This window comes from Diceros bicornis, chromosome 18 (assembly GCF_020826845.1).
Source record: "Diceros bicornis minor isolate mBicDic1 chromosome 18, mDicBic1.mat.cur, whole genome shotgun sequence".
Classification (NCBI taxonomy): Eukaryota; Metazoa; Chordata; class Mammalia; order Perissodactyla; family Rhinocerotidae; genus Diceros; species Diceros bicornis.
In genome coordinates, this window is record NC_080757.1 from 15,484,750 (window position 1) to 15,507,665 (window position 22,916).

Consider the following 22,916-nt stretch of genomic DNA (forward strand, 5'->3'; position numbering starts at 1 on the left):
CAGTAGGGAGGCAGTGCCGCCTTTTTTTTTTTTTTGCATCAATTTTTTTTAATTTGCAAATTATATTTTGCAAATATTTTGGGAAACATTGATTTTTCTCCCTGTGCTCCCCCGTTCTTCTCTGCGGAGTGCGCTGCGCCGCCCAGCCCTGTCGCCCCCCGGAGGTGACCCCTCCCTCCTGCCTGCCCGCCAGCCTGACCTGTGCCCGGCTCGCGGGCCGCAGTCTCGGCCCCGGCGCGCCCCCGGCAGCTGTCGGCGCGATGAGCATAGAGACGCTCCTGGAGGCGGCCCGCTTCCTGGAATGGCAAGCGCAGCAACAACAGAGAGCACGTGGTGAGCGGCCGGGCTGGGCCCCTGGGGCACCGGGAAAGGGGAGGCGAGCGACCCCGGTCCCCGAACGCACGCGAAACCATGGGCAGGACCCCCTCCTAAGCGGCCCGCGAAGACGGGCAGCGCAAGGCTCCGCGCAAGAGCCGCCGCCCGGGGAGGAGTGTTGTGGCCAGTGAAATTAATTAATGAATTCATTAACATGCAGCGAGGAACCTGGTTCCTGTGGGTGCCACCCCAGCTGCCTGCCACCCCTTGTGCATCTTTCGCGGGGGACTTCTTTCCCGTGGGCCAGCAGTGCCCTGGGTAGCGCTGAGGATGTGTGAGCCGGGGGTGTGGGGTGAGGAATGGTGTTGCGTTGGGGTGGCAGACCCGCGTGTGCGTGCGTGTGTGCACGGGGGATGTGTGATGCGAGCCTCGAGGAAAGCGGATGAACGGACTGTACACGGGGCGAGTGTATAGTGCACACGAGTGGGCGTGTGTGTAACGGAGTGGGGGGTGGGAATTACTCTACGCCGAGCAGCTCCCCGGCTTCCCTAGCCCTGTGGGGAGGGTGCGGGGGGCGCTCCCGGCAGAACTACGCGCCGCTTGGGGCGGAGGCGGCCTTTGCAGAATGAAATGACATCGCGTGTCTTATGATCCTGGCCAGCCCCGCCTGACCCCGCCTCCCAGACTGGGCTGGGTCCCGCGTCAGGGGTTTGGGCGAGAGCCGGGCTGATTGGGTGTCTGCAAAACGGTCTGCGGGTCGCTGGGGGCAGCCCCTGGGCCCCCCTTGCTGCGCCCCACTTTAGCCGGTGTGGAATGTGGCGTGTCTGCGCGTTCCAAACCCGCTCTCGGCTGGAATGTTGCGCGTGCCTGCGTTCCAAGCCCGTTGGTTACACCGGGTGGTGACGTGGATGGGCCCCGCCCCCGACCACGTGCACGGGGGACACTCCCGCTGGGGACGGAGCGGCTCGGCCCCGCCTCGCTGCCTCGCGCTTGGCCGGGGGCGGGGCCTGGGCGGGGCCGGCGAGGGGCCTTTCGCCGGGTTGGGCCCTGGCTCTGGCCGCTGGGCATCTCCCAGGAAGGGCTTTTGCCCTGCGACGGAGGAGCCGAGCTCACCTGTCGGTTCTCGCTCCAACCTCCTGTTTTTGATACTGGGGTGAGGGAAACCCTCAGAATCGCAGAGCGACAGGACATTTAGAGCTTGCATATTCCCACTGACCCCAAAACGTTCTTACCAGGACCTCCCGGCAACACCCCTGGCCTCATTGTGGAATGAACCAGGCTGAGAAGGGGCCAATTTTGGCGCTTCCTGGACAGAGGGGAGACGAAAATTTCAGATGCTCCTTATCCCCACACGCCCGTGTTGGTGTGGTCCCCAGCTTCAGAGTGCTGCAGAAATAGGGGCTGGGAGGAAAGACCTCCGTTTTGTGGACTGCTGCGAGGGCCTCAGCCCTGGATCGTTGTGTGCGCAGTAGTATCCGTAGACTCCTGTCTCCTCCAACCCAACCCTTCGGCCGGGTTGGTTGTGGTGGAGACAGTGCTTCGCCCTCCTTTCCTTTCTTTCTGCCTATTGTTGCTTCAATGATGAGTCATGCAGGAGGTAGTAGTGTGTGTTGTGTGCGCGCGCGCGCCTGTAGCGTGTGCCGCCGCCGCGCTGGCTGGCGGGGGGAGCGGCAGCGGGCCAGGGGCGAGGAAGCGGCGGGTCCGTCGGCCTAGTCGGGTATAAAGGCCTCCCAAGGTCAAGATTCACTCGAGATATGTGAGACTGAGATGCTTGAGTTTTGCGGAACTGATGGGCTGGGACGTCAGTCCACGTGCCCCTCCCCCTTGCCTTCGGGATCCAGAGCAGGGTCAGGCGGTGGACAGTGCTGGTGGTGACCGTGAATGTCCTGCGTGCGGACCCAGCGACCTTGGGAGGAGGTGCACAAGATTTGGAGAGACTGAGTCACCTGCTGCCACCGTCAACACGATGCAATTCAGGAAGACCTATTGTGTCCCCACTGTGTACCAGGCACTGTGCTAGAGGTGAACAGGATTGACCCTAATGTTGCCCCAAGGGAACACTCACTTCATTCTCACTTTACCCGTAGGCTGGTTGGCCATATGGGGAAGGGGAGAAGACCCCCACTGTCATCTCTCCCACCTAAGTACGGAGCTGAGCAGTAAGAAGTTCAGGGATAAGGTGTGCACTACCGTGAAGGAACCTGGGAAGGTTCTCTCCTAAGAAGTTGCAGAGCCCTGCTCCCTCCCTCAGGTGGTGAGAACTGGGGCAAGGAGCTGAGCTGAGGCCTAGGTTAGCTGCTGCCCAGTCACAGCTCCTTGTTGGTGGGGCAGGGGGTCTTAGGGGATGGATGGATCCTGGAAAGCCAGATCTACTCCAAAAACTCCAACAGATGGCTAGAGCTGGCCGCAGCAGTTTAATCTCCAGGATTCACTTTTTCTCCTTCTTGAGGTTCTGTCCTCTGTCTTGGGATGGGAATAATGGGAGAGAAGGGGGTGGTGTGTGACCCTGCTGACCAGAAGTCTTTCCTGGGGTATGTACGCGATGAGCAGCTCTGAACAGGGGTCCTCTTGTCCATGCCCTGGCTCAACCTCAAGGGTCGGTTTCTGGTCTTACACAAGCCAGCTTACTCACACGATGAACCTGAGGGTGTGTGTGCACATGCATGTATGTGAGGGAAGGAGAAGAAAGGGCAAGGCATCCTGATGGTCGGCAGGAGGGCCTAGTCATTTCTAGCAGTCGGGGGTGGCTTGTATGGGGACCCTCCTCTATCTTGACTGGAGGCAGCTGGTGGGAGTGTCCACAGGCTCCTTACCTAGTCGCACCCTGGGCCTGCCTTACGTGCCAAGCTCCTGGTTAGCACGAAGGGGAGAATCTTCCTGAACATTTGGTGCCACCAGGTGTGAACTCCTTAGGCCCCAGCCCTGTACCAGCTGAGCCCCTGGGCCACAGTGGCTTGGGATGGCTGAAGGGAGCACAATGCCCATATTCTCCACTGTGTCCCCTGAATCACCCCAGAGGGGTCGTGCTCCATTCTCTGGGGGCAGAGCCCAGGGAAGGTGCCAAAGTGTGTGCATGTATGGGAGTGAGAGAGGGAGTGCACCCATGGGTGCAGAGAGCATTATTTTAAAGAGCCTAAACTCATCTTGCTCATGAGGGAGGTCCCCGAGTGACCACCAGCTTGCTTCCCCCACTTTGTTTCCTGGTCTTTCCAGGGCATGGGGACAGGGTCGCTGCTGGGTGGGGAATGAGTCAGAACCAGCGCCAGGAGGAGGCAGGAAGCTTTGGTGGGCGGGATGCCGCCTGGGGCATACCCTCCTCTTCACTACCAGTCAAGCTCTTTTGTGCTGATCCAGGTGTGATAGACCTTGGCCATTCACCTTGGTCCCTCCTGGCACCTGTGAGGCATACCTGCCTGGCTCTGGAAGAAAGAGGGTAGGTGAGAAGGAGGTTGCCATCTGGGTGAGCTTTGGAGTTGCTTTGAAATATGGGGAATATGATGTTTGCCTTCAATCTGGGTTCCCAGGGCACCTGTCCTTGGGGCCCTATCTGTCCCCCTGCTTATGGGAGAGTTGAACGCTTGCCCCAAGGCCAATGAAAATTTGAGTCCTGGTTCAGTCAAAGGAATGGAGGTGGGGCTGTGTTGGGCCCTGAGCTCCTGGGCATTGTCTTGGGGAGGGGATGGGGGGAGGTGGGGATGGAGGGTGGCAACGGGGAGCAGACTGGGGATATCCCAGGCTGGGCCTGAGGCGGCTCCCTAGCTGGAACTCAGCAGGCTTCTTTCCCAGTGTGGTCTGTGGGAAGCTGGAGCGCAGAGAGCTGGTTTTCTATGGGGCTATAACCTAAGCTAGTGCTGGCTGGAAAGGCCTGGGCGAGTAAGACCTCCCCTCATTGGAGCAGGCCTGCACCGGACTGGCAGCGTCCCTTCCTGAAGGGTGGGGGAGATACGGAAGAGGCCTGCGCTGCCCGCTCCAGCCCCTGAACTCAGGCTGCTGGGAAACCACTGAGTGCTTCCCCTCTCAGAACACTTCCCCCTCTACTTCCTCCTTGCTCTCCTCTGCGGGAGGAGGGCGCTCAGCTCAGAGCAGGCCTGGCTCACACTAGTTGTTGATTGGTCAAAGGGCCTTGAGGCCTCAGGTTTTCTGGGGCCCCTGAGCCCAAAAAACATGTCGGGGGTTGATGCCCTCCTCCCTCGGGGGCACTTAGCCAACCTCATACCCAGCCCCACCCCTTGTGGGGTGGCGTGTTTGGGGCGTGTCCACCTGCCAGTGCTGTCAGCTCTGTTAGTCAGCAGTGTGGCGAATCCGAGGCAGGGGGAGGGCTAGTTGACCAGACTGCTCCCTGGCCTGGGGGCTGCAGCCGCTCCCCAGGGCTCTGGCCCAGCCCTGTAGCCAGGGAACTGGAATGATGGGGCCTGGGAGAGGACAGGGCAGGTGGAGGTGGAGAGGGGCCCTCTCCCCTTCCCCTGTTCTCTGCCAGCTGCTGAGCAGGCCTCACCTTCCTGCAGGGCTTTCAGCAGAGACGCTGAACTGATGGTACGTGGTTGCCTGACCTCATGGCCCTGTTCACCCCTATTAAAAAGCCCAGCTTGGGCAGCGTGGCTTAGCGGTTGAGTGCGCGTGCTCTGCTACTGGCGGCCCAGGTTCGGATTCCGGGCGCGCACCAACGCACTGCTTCTCCGGCCATGCTGAGGCCGCGTCCACATACAGCAACTAGAGGTTGTACAACTGACATACAACTATCTACTGGGGCTTTGGGGGAAAAAAAGGAGGAGGATTGGCAATAGATGTTAGCTCAGAGCCGGTCTTCCTCAGCAAAAAGAGAAAGATTAGCACGGATGTTAGCTCAGGGCTGATCTTCCTCACACACACACACACACAAAAAGAAGCCCAGCTTTCCCTTCTGGCTGCCTCTTATCTTTCTAGTTTGTGCTGCTGGTGGTGGGTGGTTGGGGAACAGGAGGGATTCTGGGGAAATTAGTTCTAGCATAACAAAGGGCAGAGAAGGACCAAGTGTGTTTTGTGTGGTCCCTCAGGAAACCAGAGGCATTGGGACCTAGCCTGGGAGTCCAGGGTCCTGGGCCTGGTTTCCTCATGTGTGAACTGAAGGTGATGTCCCTGCCCTGCCTGTGGTGTGGGGCTCTTGTGAGGATCCAGGCGTGTGTGTGTGTGTGTGGGTGTGTGTGTGGACACCTAGTGAGCATATGTTGGCACAGCAAGTACCGGGCACCCGCTGGGTGTCAGCAGACCGGGCTGGGTCTGGCTCCAGTTTTACCTGTGACTTGCTGTGTGACCCTCAACAAATCACTTTGCCTCTCTGAGCTAATTTAGCTCATCTGTGAAATGAAGGTACTGCCTGTCCTCCAGAAGGTACTTGGTAAATACTGTTGAAGGTCTTCCCCCAAAAATATGATCTGTCTGCCCCCCTCCATTCTCCTGTGGTGGCCTGGGAGGTCTTTTGTGGACTGGCTTCTGCCCACCTTATCTGTCACCCCGCTCCCTTCAGCCTTGTTGCTCCTGACCATGCCTGCTTATCCTCTGCCTAACTCTTCAACCTACAGGTTTGCCAGGCCTTCAGCATCCTCTCGGACAGCTCCTCTCCCCCAAGCCTGGACTGTTATCCCCTGTCATTTGTCCCTCCCCTCACCCCCCACGCCCTGAGCTCCCCAAAGGCAGGGACCAGGTCTGTTTTATTTGTTCACCGCTGTGCCCCCAGCACTTAGCCAGTGCCTGGCTGGGTGTGGATGGGTATTTGTGGTATGTCAGGCTGAGCAGGGCTGTCACTGAGCACTGACTGGGACAGGGTCAGAGGATGGGTTATGGTTGGAGGACAGGTGAAGCTGGGGCCAGGACTGTTGGCCTCACTGAGACATCCCTTGTGTTCTCTGCGTAGATGAGCAGGAGCGGCTTCGCTTGGAGCGGGAGCGGGAGCAGGAGCAGAAGAAGGCCAGCAGCCTGGCCAGGCTGGCCCATGCCCTGCCTGTGGAAGAACCCCGCATTGAGGCACCACCCCTGCCTCTGTCCCCCCCCGCACCCCCGCCAGCACCCCCACCCCCACTTGCCACCCCCACCCCACTGACTGTCATTCCTATTCCAGTAGTGACCAACTCCCCTCAGCCTCTGCCCCCACCACCACCACTGCCCCCCGCAGCCCAGCCTCTGCCCCTGGCACCTCGCCAGCCAGCTCTGGTTAGCACTCCTGGACTGAGCATTAAGGAGTCTGCCCCCCTGCCCACCAGGCCACAGGTGCCCACCCCTGCTCCCCTACTGCCGGACTCCAAGACCACTGTTCCGTCCACTGGCAGCCCCAAGCCTTTACAGCCCCTCCCCACACCTATCCTGACCATTGCACCACACCCTGGAGTCCAGCCCCAGCTGGCCTCCCAGCAGCCACCCCCACCCACTCTTGGGACGCTGAAGTTGGCACCAGCTGAAGAAGTCAAATCCAGCGAACAGAAGAAGAGGCCTGGGGGGTGAGTGAGGTGTGGCCGAGTCAGAGCTGGTGGGATGGATAGGAGAACTGCCCACCCCCTGGGCTATGTGTGCAAGAGAAAGTACCCTCCCAAGCCCAGCTTTCAGAGCCATACCCTACCTTCCCAACCTAGAAGCGCCCTCCTAGATTTGGACACATTCTCACTGTACCCCAGCCCCTCCCCACCCAGGAATGGGGAATGGCCATTGTCCTCTGTTGTTCTCAGGCTTCTGTGTTCTCTGACCCCCTCCACGCTTGGGGCTGATGGCATTTCCAGGCCTTTGGACAGGGTATTGGGTTATGGGCCTCTTGTGAGGGATGGGGTCAACTGGCTATTTCTCTGAGGCCCAGGAGCACTTCTGTCTCCTCACAGGTGGACAGGTGGGATGGAGAGTTAAAGGGGTTATGAATTACGAGCATACATGTGCCCTCCAGGGGATGTACGTGCCATGGCATAGGGCCAAAATCTCCCATTGGTGCTTTTATAGAGAGACAATGTCAGGGACAAAAAGCCTGTGGCATCTGGGGGATGGGGGCAGGGGGCAGGAAGGCTGCCTAATCGTGCTCTCCTCCCTGAGCCTCCTGTCTGTCTGGGTTTCAGGATCGGAACCAGAGAAGTCCACAACAAATTGGAGAAGAACAGGTGTGTGTGCGTGCCTGTGTGACTCTGGGCCCGCCCCGCCTGCTACGGGGACTGGTCCCACCCTTGGTCCCTCAAGCTCTCCGGCCTTCCCTCCCCGCCTCCAGCCCGTGCCCCCGCCCCCTGGCAGTGGCTGACCCGCGCTGCTACCTCTCCCCAGGAGGGCCCATCTGAAGGAATGCTTTGAGACCCTGAAGCGAAACATCCCCAACGTGGACGACAAGAAGACGTCGAATCTGAGCGTGCTGCGGACGGCGCTGCGGTACATCCAGGTATGGGGGAGGGAAGCTCGGCAGAGACAAGGCGGGCGGTGGCGGCGATCGCTGCAGAGCCAGCTTCCTCCCCGCTCCCGCCCGCCCTCCTCCTCCTCCCCTGGCAGCGGCCCCGCCCCGCCTTCGCCGGCTCCCCCGCCCTCCTCCACGCGGGCGCTGAGCACATGGCCCGCTGACGTCAGCGGGGCTCCCCGCCCGTAAAGGGGCGGGCGGACGGGCGCGCGTGCGCGGGCAGGGCTGCGGCGGCGGCGGCGCTCCGGTCGGCCCACTCCCTCCCCTCCCCCGCCGGGCCGCCCCCGGAGTCTCGCCATCTGCCTGTCCCCCGCAGCTCGTTGTCAACCCGGCCCGCTCTACCGCCTGCTGCTGTTAGCGCACCCGCGGGTGAGGAGGACCTAGAGCGGCCCCGGCGCCTCCACCCCGCCCGCAGTGCCTGGGCGGAACCCGGATTCGGCCCGAGAGTCTGTCGCCCTTGGCGGGGGGGGGGGGGGTAGGGGGGGCGAGGGCGAGGTGCGGTCCCCTGGGCGTGGCTCTTTCCACTCGGCGGCGCGCCGGTGAAGCCCCCTACTTCTACCCCAGAAGGATTCAGATCCTCCAGTGAGCGCATTGAGGTGCCACGACGAGAGTTCGGGGGTTAAACTTCGGGGTTGGGGAAATGCGGCGGTCTGATTGGGTGACAAACAGCTCCAGGGTCACCGAACCTCTAAAAATTAACTTCTCGTTCCGTCAGGGTTTTAAAAAAAAGCCTTTTCCAAGGGGCCCCCCTGGCCGTGTGTCCCCGCCCCTTGAACACTGGCTCCGCTCTGCAGAACATGGCGGGCGCCCGCCAGATAAGACAGTTGCCATGACGGCCCAGTTTCGGTTTCCCTGGAAACCCGCGGAGGGTTCCGCGTGCCGGGAAGGAGGCTGTGGGGGCGGGGCGAGCGGCCACGCTCGGCTGCTGCGGAGACGGAGTCGGAACGGAGCCGTTGGGCCGTGGGAGGCGCTTAGGGCTCCCTGCCGGCGGGGGCGGGGGGAGCCTTTGGGTCTCCCGGTCATGGCTCTCGGGAAGCTTGGGGGCTGGGCGGCGTCACGGCCCCGGTGGGAGGGGATGGCAAAGAGGGTCAAGCCCGGCTAGGAGGCAGCAAGGAGGCGCCAGCCCTCCTCCGGCCTCGACTGCGGGGTCACAGCCCTGAGGTAACCGGAGCCTGACTTGTTGGGGGGCGGAGGCGCTACCTCGCGACTGGTCCCAGCCGGCGGCTCCCTCCCTGCCTCCCGCGAACGCGCGCTCTTCCGCCCGCCCTCGGCGAGGGGGAGGGGCTGGCGCCTCTCCAGGTCGCTTCCCGGCACCGGGGAGGGGAGGGGCCGGGCCCGCGGATTGGCGGGGCCGGGCGGGGGGCGGGGCTCCTGCGCGCGCGGAGGGAGGGTGCGGCCGGCGGGCAGTGACGCAGCAAAGCCGGGTCCGCGTGGGTGCGCGCGTGCTCCGGGCGGGGCGTGGCCTCGCGGCCAGAACGGCCCCGGAGGGGGTGGGGGAGGGTTCCCGGGAGGCTTATTTTTGGGATGTGTTTGCAGAACTTGGGCTTGAGTATAAGTTACTGGTCCTTCAGTCATATGCAATTATATGGCCGGGGAGCAAATGCCTGTCCAAATGCTGTGACATTTTTTTCAAATATCGGTTTCTTCTTATGTACTGCGATGAGGCTAACTGGAGAAAAAGAATAGTATCTTCATCATAGGGATGTTAGGAGGATTGGTCCTCTATAAATATCAACTTATAGCAGTTATTGAGAAGTAGGAAAGATGGAATGGCATGTTCCTCTTTATAGATACATACTTAGGGAGGGAGCCTTGCATGACGTTTGAATTTGAAAATAAATTGGAAATAGAGACCCAGTAGAACCAGTAGAGTCAGGACATGGGCCTGAGCTGAGTAGGAAGCAAGCTGGACCCTGGCTGTCCGTAAGAGAGATTTGTCCTGGGGCTGGCATTGGAAGCAGAAACAGTTGAAAACTTAAAGTCTCTCTATAAATCTTCAACTTCACTCACTCATTTATTGGTTCAGGTACTTTTGGAACACCCTTTGTCTGGTTCTGAGGATAAAGTGGGGAGGAAAGAAAAAAGTGTGGGTCTCTGTCCTCATAGGTTTTGTCTTGCGGCAGATTATAAACAAACAAGACCAAGGACTATGCCATGTGAGTGTAATAGGGACGGAACACAGGATCTATTCTGGGGAGGTAGGGCAGTTGTTGCTGAGGAAGGGGCATTCAGGCTGAAACCTGAAGGTCTCAGGGTGACCAAGGCAAAGTGGAGGGCAGAGAGCCCAGAAACAGCCCAAAGTTTCTCCAGCAAGATGAAGCAGGATGCATTTTTGGAAGTTAAAGATGGTTAGGAGGCTTGCCATGTAGAGATGGGGGGCAACAGGACCCTAGATGGGAGCTGAAAGGGAGGGAGTATGGGAGAGACCACATAGGGCGTGTAGACTGAGGGCTTTGGTTGTGTGCCAAGGCGCGGAGCTGTGGGAAGGCCGGAGCCCCCAGCCAGACCTAGAGTGGCTTGGAGGTAGTAAAGGCGTTAAGAAAGCCACAGTGAAGTGGACAGAAACAGGAAGAGGAGTAGGCAAGTACGAAACGGTGCATCCAGGTAGTCTTAGAAAGGAAATAGGTCTAAAATGAACTAACGTGGACTCAAGTTAGACCCTGGGAAAACTTTCCAGGGGCCTCTAGGCCTGTAGAAAACTGGGCTAGGTGAGAAGAGGAGGTTTTGGCCCCTGATGTGCTCCCTCCTTGAGCCAGAAGTCGACCTTCCCTGCTAGGGAGTAGAGTTCAAGATGGCCGTTTCCAGCCCCTAGCAGCCAGGTTCGAGTCAGGGGTGCCTCACCACAGGCCGCATCATTGATGTGGCCTCTTTTGATGTCATGTCCAGCACTGGCCTCTTGGGGTAGAGCCAGGTGAGAAACCAGACAGGTGTGTGCGCGTAAGGGGAGGGATCTCTCTGGCAGAAATATGGGGAGGAGCAGGTTAATCTCAAAGCCAGGATGATGGGGGGACTGTGTGTGGCCTGGGACTGGTGACAAGTGTAAAGCTACCAGGTTTCCGGCCAGTACAGAGCATGGCTGTATCTGGGCTGTGTGTCGCAGGCATTAATGGTTTGAGGCATCTCTTAACCGGTGAGGTCAGAAATGCAGGGAGTTTGGGGCTGTAGGAGGGAGCATGGGAAAGTTGGTCCTAGTTGGTGTGTGGAGTTGAAGACGTTGCATGCTCAGGAGGGGCAGGTGAACAGTCAGGAAAGGCTGCTGGAAAACTGCCCGTAGGAAATGGGTAGGGGGATCTCAAGTCTAAAGAGTGACTGTGATTCTCCTGTGCTGAAGGGGAGAGGCAGGATAGAGGTGTGAACTCTCAGATCCTTCCCCTGGGGCTGGCCTGGCCTGGTAGGGTCAGGGGATACAGGCTAACTATAGAATGAACAGTCCTTGCCTTCGCTCACAGGGTTGGACAGGAACAGTGTGTGTTGAAGCGGAAAGACAAAACATAAGATGTTTAGTGGGTCACAGGAGCCAGTGCCTGATTTAGTACTATCTGACAGTCTCATTGAATGCTCAGGTGTGTGGTGCTGGTGCTCAGAAGGGCATGGGGTGGGGAAGGGCAGTGGGGGAGGTAGGGGCTCAGGTGTGGTTTTGGAGGATGAGCAGATAAAACCTACAGGGGTGAGAAGGGGGATCTGAGTGTAAGCATCTGGACAGACAGCGCTTTGAGAGGAAAACTAAGACAAGCTGGGGAGTTTGGTGTGTGAAGAGCCAGTGGGCTGTGCACCTGGCTGTGACCAGCAAGCTTTGGAAGCCAGAAGCACAGGAGCAGGTCAGGTAAGGGACTCAGAAGGCAGCAGGGCAGCATTGTCCATGTTGTCTGGTGGACCCAGTGGTCATGACATGCCTGGGCCCAGGAGAAGCTGGCAACAAGGAGGCCTTCGAGACGTAGACGAGTTGGTTTAATAAAGTGTCAGAGTTGGGAGGTCATGGAGGACGGGAGAGACTTTTGGTGTGGAAGGGAGCTGAGAAATAGGACAAGAGCCGGCCTTTGGAGCTGCTAATAATAAGCCTCCTGCAGAGAGAAACTGGAGACCCTTCTGATAGGGCAGCAATGCCACAGTCTGGGAGGCGGGGCATCCAGCAACTACTTGAGGGGTCAACCTAAGTGGCGCAAGGTAGCCTGTGGCCCTGGAAGAGTTGAGGGAGGGATGACACTATGGATAGGGGAGCTTTTTCGTGGTGTTCTTAGGAAGGGAGTGGCATCAGCGTCGTGGGGGTGGCAGCAACCCTGGAACCTGTGGTGAGGGACAGAAGCTGCTCCAGGAGCGCTTGGTCTGAGTCAGTGGTGCTGTCCAGCACCCCAAGAGCCATTTTTCATTGCTGAGTGCAGCTCAGGTACTGGTGTGAAAGGAGGGGCACCTTCCAGGGCGTGGGCATTGTTCAGCAGCCTGGGGAGTCTGGAGAGCTGCAGGCAGTATGAAAATAGAGTGCTGTGGAGAGGCGACACAGGTGGGTACCATGGGGGCCCAGGAGGTCAGAGAGGAGGTGCAGAGCCAGCAGCTACTGGGGATGAGATGGAGGCAGGTCAGGGAGATGAAACGGGGGGTCACAAAGTCTAGTGGGTCATCCTCCAAGGATATTGAAGTTAAGGAGACTAGTGAACGATGAAGTGGAGAGAAGGCCAGGATTGTTTGGGGTTCTTGGGGGAATAGGTTCCAAGGAGCATAGCTTGTGGTATCAGTGAGTGACAGAATGGTATGAATGGTGGTGGAGGCCTTGGGCACAACCTGAGAAGTCTGTGTTACCCTTTCTTTCCTTCTCTGCAGAATGGAGGGAGATGCTGCCAGGAGGGTGGATGGGGCAAGAGACGACGAAGCCCCTCAGGACAGAGTTGATGTGGGGATGGGGGAAGGGCTGACCTGGATCTGTCCTTTCTTTAATGGCGCCTGCCTGAGAGCCTGCATTCCCTGGGATGCTGGGCCTCACTGGGCAGAGCCAGGACTGGGAAGCAGGTGTGGTCTCCAACAGCCACCATCAGCCTGGGCCCCCTGGTCACTGCAGACCTGCCATGTGGGCTGGGTGATCTGGAGGCAGGTGTGGCTGTGGGGAGGTTTGTGGTACCATGGGCCCTGTGGCTGCTGCTCAGGGTATCCTGCTGTCCCTTGCCCTGTTCTCCAGTCCCTGAAGAGGAAGGAGAAGGAATATGAGCATGAGATGGAGCGGCTGGCCCGAGAGAAGATTGCCACGCAGCAGCGGCTGGGGGAGCTCAAGCACGAGCTGAGCCAGTGGATGGACGTGCTGGAGATCGACCGCGTGCTCCGGCAGACGGGCCAGCCCGAGGACGACCAGGCGTCCACCTCTACTGCCTCTGGTGAGCCCTGCCTGCCACCCACTCCATGTTGCCCCGCCCCTCAAATGACAGCTGCCCTGGCCAGACCTTTCTCTGCTGGAAAAAGATGCCCCTCGTCCCAGCCTTATTATATCCCTAGACCCCAGGGACATCTACATCTCCAACTTGCTGTTTCCCAAGCCCTTCTCACCTGTCCCTGTGTCCCCCCACAGAGGGTGAGGACAACATAGACGAAGATATGGAGGAGGACCAGGCCAGCCTGGGGCCACCTAAGCTGAGCCATCGCCCCCACCCGGAGCTGCCGAAGCCACCACCCAGCACTACCCCCGTGCCTCTGCCTCCCCACCCACACTCCCACTCCCACTCCCACCCTGTGGCCCTGTCTCCTGCCCACCTCCCTGGGCAGCAGCCACCACCACAGCAGAAGACACCTCTGCCAGCCCCTCCTCCCCCACCAGCTGCCCCTGCCCAGACGCTGGTGCCTGCTCCAGCCCACCTGGTGGCCGCAGCTGGGGGAGGCTCTACAGTCATCGCCCACACGGCCACCACCCACGCCTCAGTCATCCAGACTGTGAACCATGTTCTACAGGGGCCGGGTGGCAAGCACATCGCCCACATCGCCCCCTCGGCTCCCAGCCCTGCTGTGCAGCTGGCACCTGCCACACCCCCCATTGGCCACATCACAGTACACCCTGCCACCCTTAACCACGTGGCCCACCTTGGCTCCCAGCTGCCCCTGTACCCGCAGCCTGTGGCAGTGAGCCAGCCTGTGGCAGTGAGCCACATCGCCCATACCCTCTCGCACCAGCAAGTGAATGGCACAGCCGGGTTGGGGCCCCCAGCCACTGTCATGGCAAAGCCAGCTGTGGGGGCTCAGGTGGTGCACCACCCCCAGCTGGTGGGCCAGACAGTGCTCAACCCTGTGACCATGGTCACCATGCCCTCCTTCCCGGTCAGCACACTCAAGCTGGCTTGAGGATGAGGCCACTCAGAGGCCCCCAGTGGGGGCAGGGAGGGGGACCTGTCCCCCACTCTCCCACCCACCAGCTCCACACATTCCAGCCAGGCCCAGGCCCGCCCTGCCCACACCCACCCCCAGGCCTCCTAGGGGAAGGGGGTGCAGAGACTCTGAGCCAGGGGAGGGAGGGGCCACCCCAGGTAGCTGGGTGCAGGGCAGGTACCCCACTGCACTAGGACTTGATAAAGTGATGAGAGATGCTCTGGTGACCGTGCCACCTGTGGGCCTGGTGCCAGCTCCAGTGCTGTCCCTGCCTCCCCACCTGTCCCTGAAACCAGTGCGATGTGGATGTGGTGTTCTCCAACTTTCCCCTACCCTGCCTGCCTCTCTGTGCTGCTGCTGCTATTGCTCTGTCTGGTGAAGTGGCTGAGCGCCTGGGCCCTCCCCTCCCGAGCCTCAGCCTTCTCTTCCCAGGCCTTTGGAGGGGAAAGAGGGAAGCAGAACTGAAGCAATTTGGCCCAGAAAGCTGAGGACTGTGGGGGCCCTGCTCTGAGTATAGGTGACAAATCTTAGGAAGTGGCTAGAGTCCCACCCAGACAGGTGGGTTCCCCAGCGTGGGGCTCTTGAACCCAGTTGCAATCACTGTGATTCGTTACAGCAGAAACTAGTTAACGAATCTCTGCCAACAGTAAGCAAAACCGAAGTTGTTGCCAAGCTCCCTGAGTCCGCCAATCTTTGCCACTGGGCTCGTGACCTCACGAGAGCAGGCTGAGTGCGGGGGCAGGGCAGGAGGGGCTTGGCTGTGCCCATCCCCTCTTCCCCAGCCTGCATCTGGACTGAGGAGAAATGCTCTGGACCCCTGTCCCCATCCCTGGACATGGCTCTTGGCTTCCAGAAGGCAGAGAGGTGTGCTGTCTGGTGTTCACTCCCTTGGTTCCCTGCCCTCTGCTCAGGGCTGTGTACTCCCCTGAGGGACAGGTGCACCTGGGTGCCTCCTGCTGCCTGGGAGCATCTGGTCTGGGTTCCAGGAGCCTGAAGCCACACTGTTGAGGCAATCAGGAAGTTAAAATCCAGCCCCTAACTCCTTCGCAAACAGGCCCTGGGGACCTGTAGAGAGGGAGCAGGGCCCCATTACAGAGGAGGGCTGCGGCTTCTGCCCCAACTTCTGTCTCGAGTGTTATCTCTTTCTTTCCCCTGAACGTCCCCCTTTCTCTTGTGGGCTGTTCTGAGTGTACTCTGCTTGGTGGGGGCTGCTGTGTGCCACTGCCTTCCTCTGAGGAAAGGTCCTTAGTTGGGCCAAGTTCATGGCAGAGCTTGGGGTGGGGAGGAGTGAGTGGGGGCCCTGTGTGTAGGGGATGCTGCTTTCCCTGCCTGTGTCTTGGCAGACTGCTTTGGCTTCTCTTTTTATGTAGGTATTTATTATAAGTGGCCTTGTGTCAGACACACTCAGTTACACGTGCACACTCCGCTCCCTGCCTGAACACACTCACCAATGGCCTTTCAGTGTGAGACGAGGATGCGAGTGTCCCTAAGTGTGAAGTTTGCATTGACAGGCTGGGAGTGGGGGAGTGTCCTGTGGGATAGTGGGGAGGCTGGCAAAGGTCTTGAATAGATTTAGACACTTAAGAATTCCCTTTCAGTTCCTTCCTGGTGCTGGAAACCTCCCGGGGGACTGTTTTCTTCTCATTTGTCTCGCCTGTGGGTGGAGAAGGGGAAGGCCTATGGATGCCTCAGAGGCCTCTAGGAGGGAGGCCTGTAGCCACCCTAGGCAGAGCTCCCACCAAGCTTGCTGCCTCCCTGCGCCTGCAGCCACTGCCACCCGCCACCCTGGTTCTTGGGGGAGCCAGTTTCACTCTTCCCAGTGTGATTCCAATGGAAAAAGCAGAGAGACAGGCAGGCCTGGCACCCAGGGAACAGTCAGAGAAGCACTGGCAAACCCGCCCTTCCTCTCAGCTCTGTTCACCTCCCTGCATCCTGAGGCCATTCCAGAGATGAAACGGTTGTGTCAGCCAGTCGTCCCTCGGGCCTGCACAGATACCTCATCCGCTCGCCGCCCCTGCCCCTCCCAGCCCCCCATCAGTGGGGGCCTCTGAATCTAGTGCCGAATGACTATGTCCAGATTGGTGATGATGGGTGTTGTTTTGTTGTCGTTCGTGAACGCTGTGACGCTGTGTGCCCGAGAGGGCAGCTGCCGCCGCCCAGCCCTTCCTTGGGCATCTCCCCCCGAGAGCTGTCATGACCACATCTGTCTTGGCCTGTGGGACCTCCTGCCCCTCCCCTCCCTAGCCCTTCCAGCCTGGGGGACGCGTATGCGCGTGCATACACACACACATCTTACCTCTCATGCGTGTTTTACTTTTTGATGTTCAGAGTGACTCACTGGCTGGGAGTCTTTACCTCGAGGAGAGGGGGAGGTTGGTTCCTTGGGGGGGCCAAAGAAGGGCAGGGAATGCCTGGAGAGGAATTGCGGGGTCACCATAACCCCTGCTCTCTCCAGGAACAGCTTCTTCCCCCATCCCAGGGTCCCACCCCCATCCCCCAAAGAGGTGGCCCTTGTTTACAGTGAGGACTCGGTCACTGTGTCTCCGTTTCCTGAAATATAAACCATAGCGACCCCAGACTGTAGAGATTTTTATGTGTTTGGATACATCTGCTGTGTGGGGGGAAAAAAAAACTACAAAAACCCTAATTTTGTACATATTGTATTTTTACTATTGAACTGTATTCTAGTGGCTGTTCATGCTCCAAGACTTTAGGTATTGAGACATGAATACTATCCATGTAATAAGCACTTGCCTGGAATAAAATATAAAATTGAAATAAACCTGCACTGAAACCTGAGATGGAGCTGCCAGCCTGCAGCATCTGGGTCATTTTGTTGCAAAAGGAGGCAGAGACCTTTAGGGAAAGACACCTCCAGTGTCTTTTCCCTGTTGACGTTTGTGGGGAACAGGCCTCAAGTAGCTTCTGTGCTGGTCAATTTTAGAAAACGACTAGGGACCTTCCAGTTGTGATCCCAATGTTCAATCCTCAGCAAGCTCTGAGAACTGCAGTTCTGGTCTTCCTTATACTTTTGTAATACTTTATACTTCCTCAAACCATTTTTACAAACACTATCTTGTTTCATCTCTTAAGGGCACAGTGAAGTAAATAAGAACCAGCCCTGTTCTGGCAGATAAGGAAACAGGTTTGAGGTAGCTGAGTGATTTGTTATGGTCACACACCTAGCCGGGGACTTGTGGAGCTGCAGTCAGATCTCTCAACTCTGCAGAGTCCCATGTCCCCCCGCCCCCCTCCTTGAGCACGTGCCACCCTGCCCTGGGGACTGTTGTAGAGTCGGGGATCCTGAACTCAAGAAAGTTCCAATGGGAAAAGGGGAGGATCTGTGCACAGAAGGGTGAGAGGCTTCCTGAGAGGGGATGTGCTTCTGGAGTTGTAGTTAGTTAGGTCATCTGGGGAGTCCATAGGCTGTCCTTTCAGGGAGAGGAACAAGAGGAGGAAGAGGTTGGAGGTCAGGGGTAAAAGAGCTATGTTCCAAACTGGGTCAGCAAATGTGGGCCTGGAATACCTTTGTCCCTATAACTACATCTCTCCCCAGTTTACGGGAAGCCGGTCCTTTGGCAGGCTGTCTCGGGAGTTAGTTAGTGGGGAGGTGAGGGAGAATGAGTTAGCTGAGCCTAGCTATAGACCAGGCAGGCCGCCTCATCTAATTCCCTGACACCTGCCCCTCTCCCAGCCCCAGCCAGGGGAACGGACTCAGCCTTTCTTCCTGGGGTGGGTCTGGGGATGCGAGGGGTTATTCTTAGGGAAGGGAGTGGTGATCGAATGTCTTGGGGTCCCATTCTCTGAAGAAGAGCCAGCCTCCAGAAAGGCCAGATCCAGTGTCCCTCCCCATTGCCCCACAATCCCACCAGCCCCTTTCACTTGTGAGATGCTAGCTCCCTCTGCTGGTAGCTCCAGGAAGCGACAGGTCCCTTCCACTTTAGGGAAGGCCTAGGGTTAGGGTTACTATTTCCTGAGTGCCCAATGTCAGACACTGTGCCCAGCACTGGCGACAAAGATGAAGACACTGCCCCCGGCAGTGACGTAGGTAGGTAGGCACTATATCATCTAAGGGCTATCACTGTATCTTAAGGGCAGGCAGAAACTCCCTTCTCTGCTCAGCTGGAGCTTGTAAAGAGAGGCCTGTGGTCAAGGTAAGAGAAAACAAAAATCCCAAGTAGGAATCCAGTGCTCCCATTTACCAGCTCCTGCTCTGTAAGAGAGAAAGACTCACTTCCAGGGTTGGAGGGTTCCCTGAAAATGGTGTTCATAGTGCCCTACTTGCACTTCCGGCTCCTGCTCTCCACACACACATTGTCCTTGGCAGACCCATCATTGTGGCTGTGGGATTCCCTCTGGTCTTAGAAGCCTAGCCAGGGACCTGGGGAGTGCCAGCACTTCTGGGTGGGGCAGGGAAGGAAGGGGTAGGTGTGTGAAGGAACCAGGCCATTTCCAGGCTAGTTTATCAGGGGCCTTTAGTAAACTTCTTTCAGGTGGAGTCATAGCACAGGGAATTCTGATGGTTCCAGGCAACACGATCAGCTAGGGGGTGGGTAGGTGTTCCCTTGAGGGGCTTATAAGGTTCCCTGGTCCCAGAGCTCCCTGGGTCAACTGGTTTCCTTGCCTGGACAGGTCTGAGTGAGTCGACAACAGGCCCTAATGCCCAGAAAGCTACACCAGACCACATGCTGGTGACTGGAGCCTCTACCTGGAGCCATGGATGATGGGGCAGTGGCCTTCTGGGGTGGGGAAAGGCAGGTGGGAACCTATTCTAGTCAGGCCCTTTCCCTGCCTCAACACGTCTGATCCCTCCTGATGTTCCCCCAACACCCCAGCCTGAAGCAGGCATCTCAAAGACAGTGCTCAGGGGGCAGGAGCCAAGGCCAGAGAGGCAGGGTCCTTCTCCACTGGCTGGAAGGGCGTGGTGGTCCTGCAGATTCCCAGTCAAGCTCCAGCTCATGACTGTAGCCAGTCAGGAGGACAGGCAGGTGGGGGAAGGGGTGGGACAGGGACCTACACCCATCCAGAGGCTGGAGAGGCTACTGGTCAGTCTGAAATAGGACCGTTGGCTCTGGGGTGAGGTCCCCCCAAGGGCTCCCTCTGAGTACTTGGGGTCTGGCTATTACCCCCACCCCTGACCAGCCTACAGCCAAAGTCCCTCTCTCCTGGAAACTTTGGTTCTCTCTCTTCACCATCCTTGCCTTGTGGGGCTGGCCCCCTTTACCATTCGATTGTGGAGCTTACAGAATTCCCCAACACACAGTCACTCACTGTCCAGTGTCAGCCCACAAGCAGCCCCCAGAGCCTCAAGCCTTGCCAAATGCTGTGTTTATTGGTCTGTTACACTGAAGAATATAGTTTCTGAGCCAAAAATCATATACACTCTGCTCCTCACAAAACCACTGAGTCACTAAGGCAGGCACACAATGGCCACCGTGCTTGGTGGAGGCCAAGGATTCATGGATGACGGGTGGGCAATGGGGCGGGCTGGCCCCCAAACAGGGGTGCAGTGCCCGGGGCAGAGGTGGGTTGGGGAGGCTGTGCTGGATGCAGAAGGGCTGCTGGGCCCTTTTTCATGTTTCCCAAATACAGGAAGTCTCCAGACCTTAGTGACTGCTGGGCAGGCCCAGCCCAAGTGGCAGAATGGCCACCTGCCCCAGAGCCAAGCCTATCCTGCCTGTGTGGAGGGGAGGGAAGGTACGGATGACAGAGAAAGCAGTGTGCCTGGGCCTGGGGTCAGGAGCTGGGCCCTTCGTAGCACCTCCATGAGGGAGGCTCCTCCCACAGAGTTCCTAGCTCCCTAGGCCTCTCAGCATCCTGAGAAGCGTGTGGAAGGCAGAGCTAGCCTTGCTTCTCACCAGGGACAAAAAGGGGAGACCCAGGTAACCACCCCCACAGCCTGAGGGACTCAGCAGATGCCTGGGATAGGCAATGGGCTGCCCCCAAGCTCTGGGGCCCGTCCCTGAGAGGAGGCTGTGACAGGACTGCCTCCCTAAAGAATCACCCTGGGATTCCTTGAGAGCAAGTGCTCCCACCACATTCGAGATCATCCATCTGGTAAGTATCATTTATACACAGTTTGCAGGGATGCATCTAATGCATAAAGCAAGTACGGGGTGGCAGGAGTGAGACTGCAGACACACGCGGGTGCACTATACGGACTGGGCGTGCGCGGGGTCACCCCAGGTGGCCAAAGGCGGTGGCAGTGCTGCTGAGGTGGGCTGTTCCCACCCAGGGCCCCCATCTTCTGACTGCCCCACAGTCTCAGGGGAGGGCCTGGAAGGTGGCCCAAGGTCTCCTGTGCCCAGGGCGCGTGCCTGAACTGGCAGCAGTTCTGAACGCCCCAACTGGGGCTGGTGCACGCACATGTGCTGGACCTGCAAAGGGATTCTCAGGAGAGCTACAGCAGAGTCCCCTTACCCCACATGACCCTTGCCAGGTGAGGCTTAGGCAACTACAGCCGTGCTAACTCTACAGGGCTCCAGGCTGACCTGGGAGAGGCCATGGGGAGCAGTTTAGGCTGAGGCTGCAGCGGGCAGTGGGGCTATTCCCAAGGCGTTTGAGTGGGGAGCAGAGTAGGTGTCCCCCAACGCAACCACTCCCTGAGGCCGATCCCTCCCATCCCAGCCCTGACCTGAAGGCATCCTGGCCCCTGACTCGCCCTGCAGGGCCAGCACTGCCCGGAGTCAGATCCCAGGCTCACAAGCACTTTGTTAGGAACACAGTTGGGCAGGCAGGGTCTGCTGGGGGTTGGGGCAGTCTCGGCTGCACCACCCCTGCATGCTCCCTGCAGGGGCCCAGGGGCCCGGAGCCCCGGCTCTGGCTGGCTGCTGCCTCCTGGCCACAGCCCTCACTTGTTCTCTATGAGCATCTGCACCTTGTGGACGAGGTCCCGGGCAATCCGCAGGATTTCCTGGGCGTCGTGACGCTCAGCCCGTTCTGGGGAAACATGGACAACAGTGGGGATGCCGGAGCGGAGGCAGCAGTCTGGGAGGAGCCCTGTGGCTGCCCACCCTGCTCCATTTCCACCTGCTGGACTCCTGACGTCTGCTTACAGGCAACTCTCGGTATTTCTGAGAGTCCCTCCAACTCTGCTCAAGCCAAGAAAGGAGGCGCCCACACCCCTGCTGGGGTCAGCCAGGATGCTTGCACCAGTTCCTACCATTGAAGAACTTGATGATGTCGGTGAAGTCCATGTTGTTGTCACGGATAATCTCACGGTAGGCCTCCACCAGGGCCAGGGCGATGAACAGGACGAAGTGTTCCGATGAGATGTGCCGGGCTGCCCAGATCACCTCCCACACAGCAAACACATCCTCATACAGCAGCTCTGAGGACAGCAAGGGGCTAAGGCTGAGCCTGGCTGCCCACAGGCCTCTGGATGGAGCCATGTGTGGAGACAGAGCTCCAGGGGTCAAAATCATAGGATTCTCCCCATTACACAAAGCCCAGCCCAACGGAGAGGTTCCACGCCCTAGGCCAAACCCTTGCCCTTCTCCCTGGGAATTCCTGCACACTGGGCACTGGCAGACTCCACACTCGCACTCTTGTCAGCTAGAGCAGCTCTACTTTTATAGGCCTTGGTGCTTGGGAAGATTTGGCTTGAAAACAGTTCTGAAAACCATTGTGTCAGGGTGATTTTCAACCCTGGTGGCACTTTGGATTCACCTAAGGAGCTTTAAAATCATGGATGCCCAGGCAGCCCCACTTAGTAAGTCTGGGGCTGGATGGGGCCCACGGCACTGGTGTTTCTAAAAAGCTCCCCAGGTGGTTCCAGTTAGAGCTGAGAACCACTGACTTTGGGGAAGAGGGATCTCCCGCAGCCCCTGACCCCAGCCCTACCATCCAACCTGCCTCCTACCTCTCTTAAAATCCAGCAGGAACCAGCGGTAACAGAAGTAGAAGTGGGTGTAGTCTCCGTTCTGATGCATCAGTTCAAACAGCTCTGAGTCCAGGATCTTGTGTGAGTGGAGAAAGGGAGCCGGACTGAACTGATGCTGCCTCTCCCGGCCGCCCCACCCTCCACCAGGCCCTCTGCTGTGCCGCCCAGCTGCTGGGCAGCTGTACTCCAGTGCCCTCTCACCCCTCGGGTGGAGACTGCACTCTACTGCCCTATCAGTCTCCCTGGGATGTACTTTTTGGAATTATACCATTTTCTGTGTTTGATTTCATCATCAACTGCATCACTCACCAGAACTTTCATGAGCACAAAGATTCACATAGTGACATTGCTCCTCGATTTGTAACACTGAAGACAATGGTTTTTTTTAATGAAATAATTAAGCTTATATGTAAAGGGCATTTTTGGAACGCTCTCTGGTCTCCTTGTGGATGATGGACAAGCCCAGCGGTGCCTGGTCACGTGCCCACGGGCGGCTGCAGACCTCACCTGGATGAGGGAGCGCATGTTGGCAAAGTGGGTGTCCATGGCGCCCCCATTGGGGAAGTTCTGGCTCATCCTCTTCATGAGGTGGCTGAAACAGCTGTAGGCCAGCTGATCTGAGGGGAGATGGGAGTGTGGCTGGCAGGGCAGGAGACCCCAATGCCTCACTTCACAGGGGGTGTCCTGTGGCCCAGAGGACAGGGCTGGCTTACATTCCCACCCTTCCAGACGTAGTGGTCTTCTTTTCCTTTCTCCAGCTTATGTCAGCCCAATCCCAATACCATTTTGGGAATACTCCCCACCACCCCTGCCCCCCCAGCCCTGTCCCTCACCATTGTCAAGGATGACCAGGAGAGGTGCCAGCAGGTCGCACATGCCCTGCACATAGCCCACGTCCAGGTGTTCCCACACGTAGCTGAAATGCCAGGGACACAGTCACTGTGGGTGTGCCCCATCCTCACCTCTCCCTGGGGATCCCTGGGCAGA

The 22,916-nt window shown here is 58.4% G+C and overlaps 2 protein-coding genes across 7 annotated transcripts in view; one reads left to right on the plus strand and one right to left on the minus strand.

The window, feature by feature from the left end:
• The first annotated feature begins 29 nt into the window (after positions 1 to 29).
• Positions 30 to 16,846, plus strand: MNT (MAX network transcriptional repressor). 2 transcript variants are annotated; one of them, XM_058560096.1, is made up of 6 exons: positions 30 to 333; positions 6,206 to 6,785; positions 7,386 to 7,427; positions 7,585 to 7,696; positions 12,876 to 13,068; positions 13,260 to 16,846. In XM_058560096.1, the coding sequence occupies exons 1-6, from the start codon at positions 261 to 263 to the stop codon at positions 14,021 to 14,023; spliced, it is 1,764 nt and encodes a 587-aa protein (XP_058416079.1). In that variant the 5' UTR covers positions 30 to 260; the 3' UTR covers positions 14,024 to 16,846. The 2 variants fall into 2 exon arrangements, with proteins under 2 accessions (XP_058416079.1, XP_058416078.1); XM_058560095.1 differs by lacking the exon at positions 30 to 333 and adding an exon at positions 1,344 to 2,459.
• A 2,514-nt stretch (positions 16,847 to 19,360) lies between these two features.
• The window catches only part of SGSM2 (small G protein signaling modulator 2), a 34,112-nt gene continuing 30,556 nt past the window's right edge, over positions 19,361 to 22,916 (minus strand). For all 5 annotated transcript variants that reach the window (XM_058560091.1, XM_058560090.1, XM_058560092.1 and 2 more), the window contains 5 exons: positions 22,763 to 22,845; positions 22,437 to 22,546; positions 21,909 to 22,005; positions 21,210 to 21,377; positions 19,361 to 20,986 (listed from right to left, as the gene is read on the minus strand). In XM_058560091.1, coding sequence (XP_058416074.1) covers positions 20,898 to 20,986; positions 21,210 to 21,377; positions 21,909 to 22,005; positions 22,437 to 22,546; positions 22,763 to 22,845 — 547 coding nt within the window. In that variant the 3' untranslated portion in view covers positions 19,361 to 20,897. The remainder of the gene's footprint in view (positions 20,987 to 21,209; positions 21,378 to 21,908; positions 22,006 to 22,436; positions 22,547 to 22,762; positions 22,846 to 22,916) is intronic.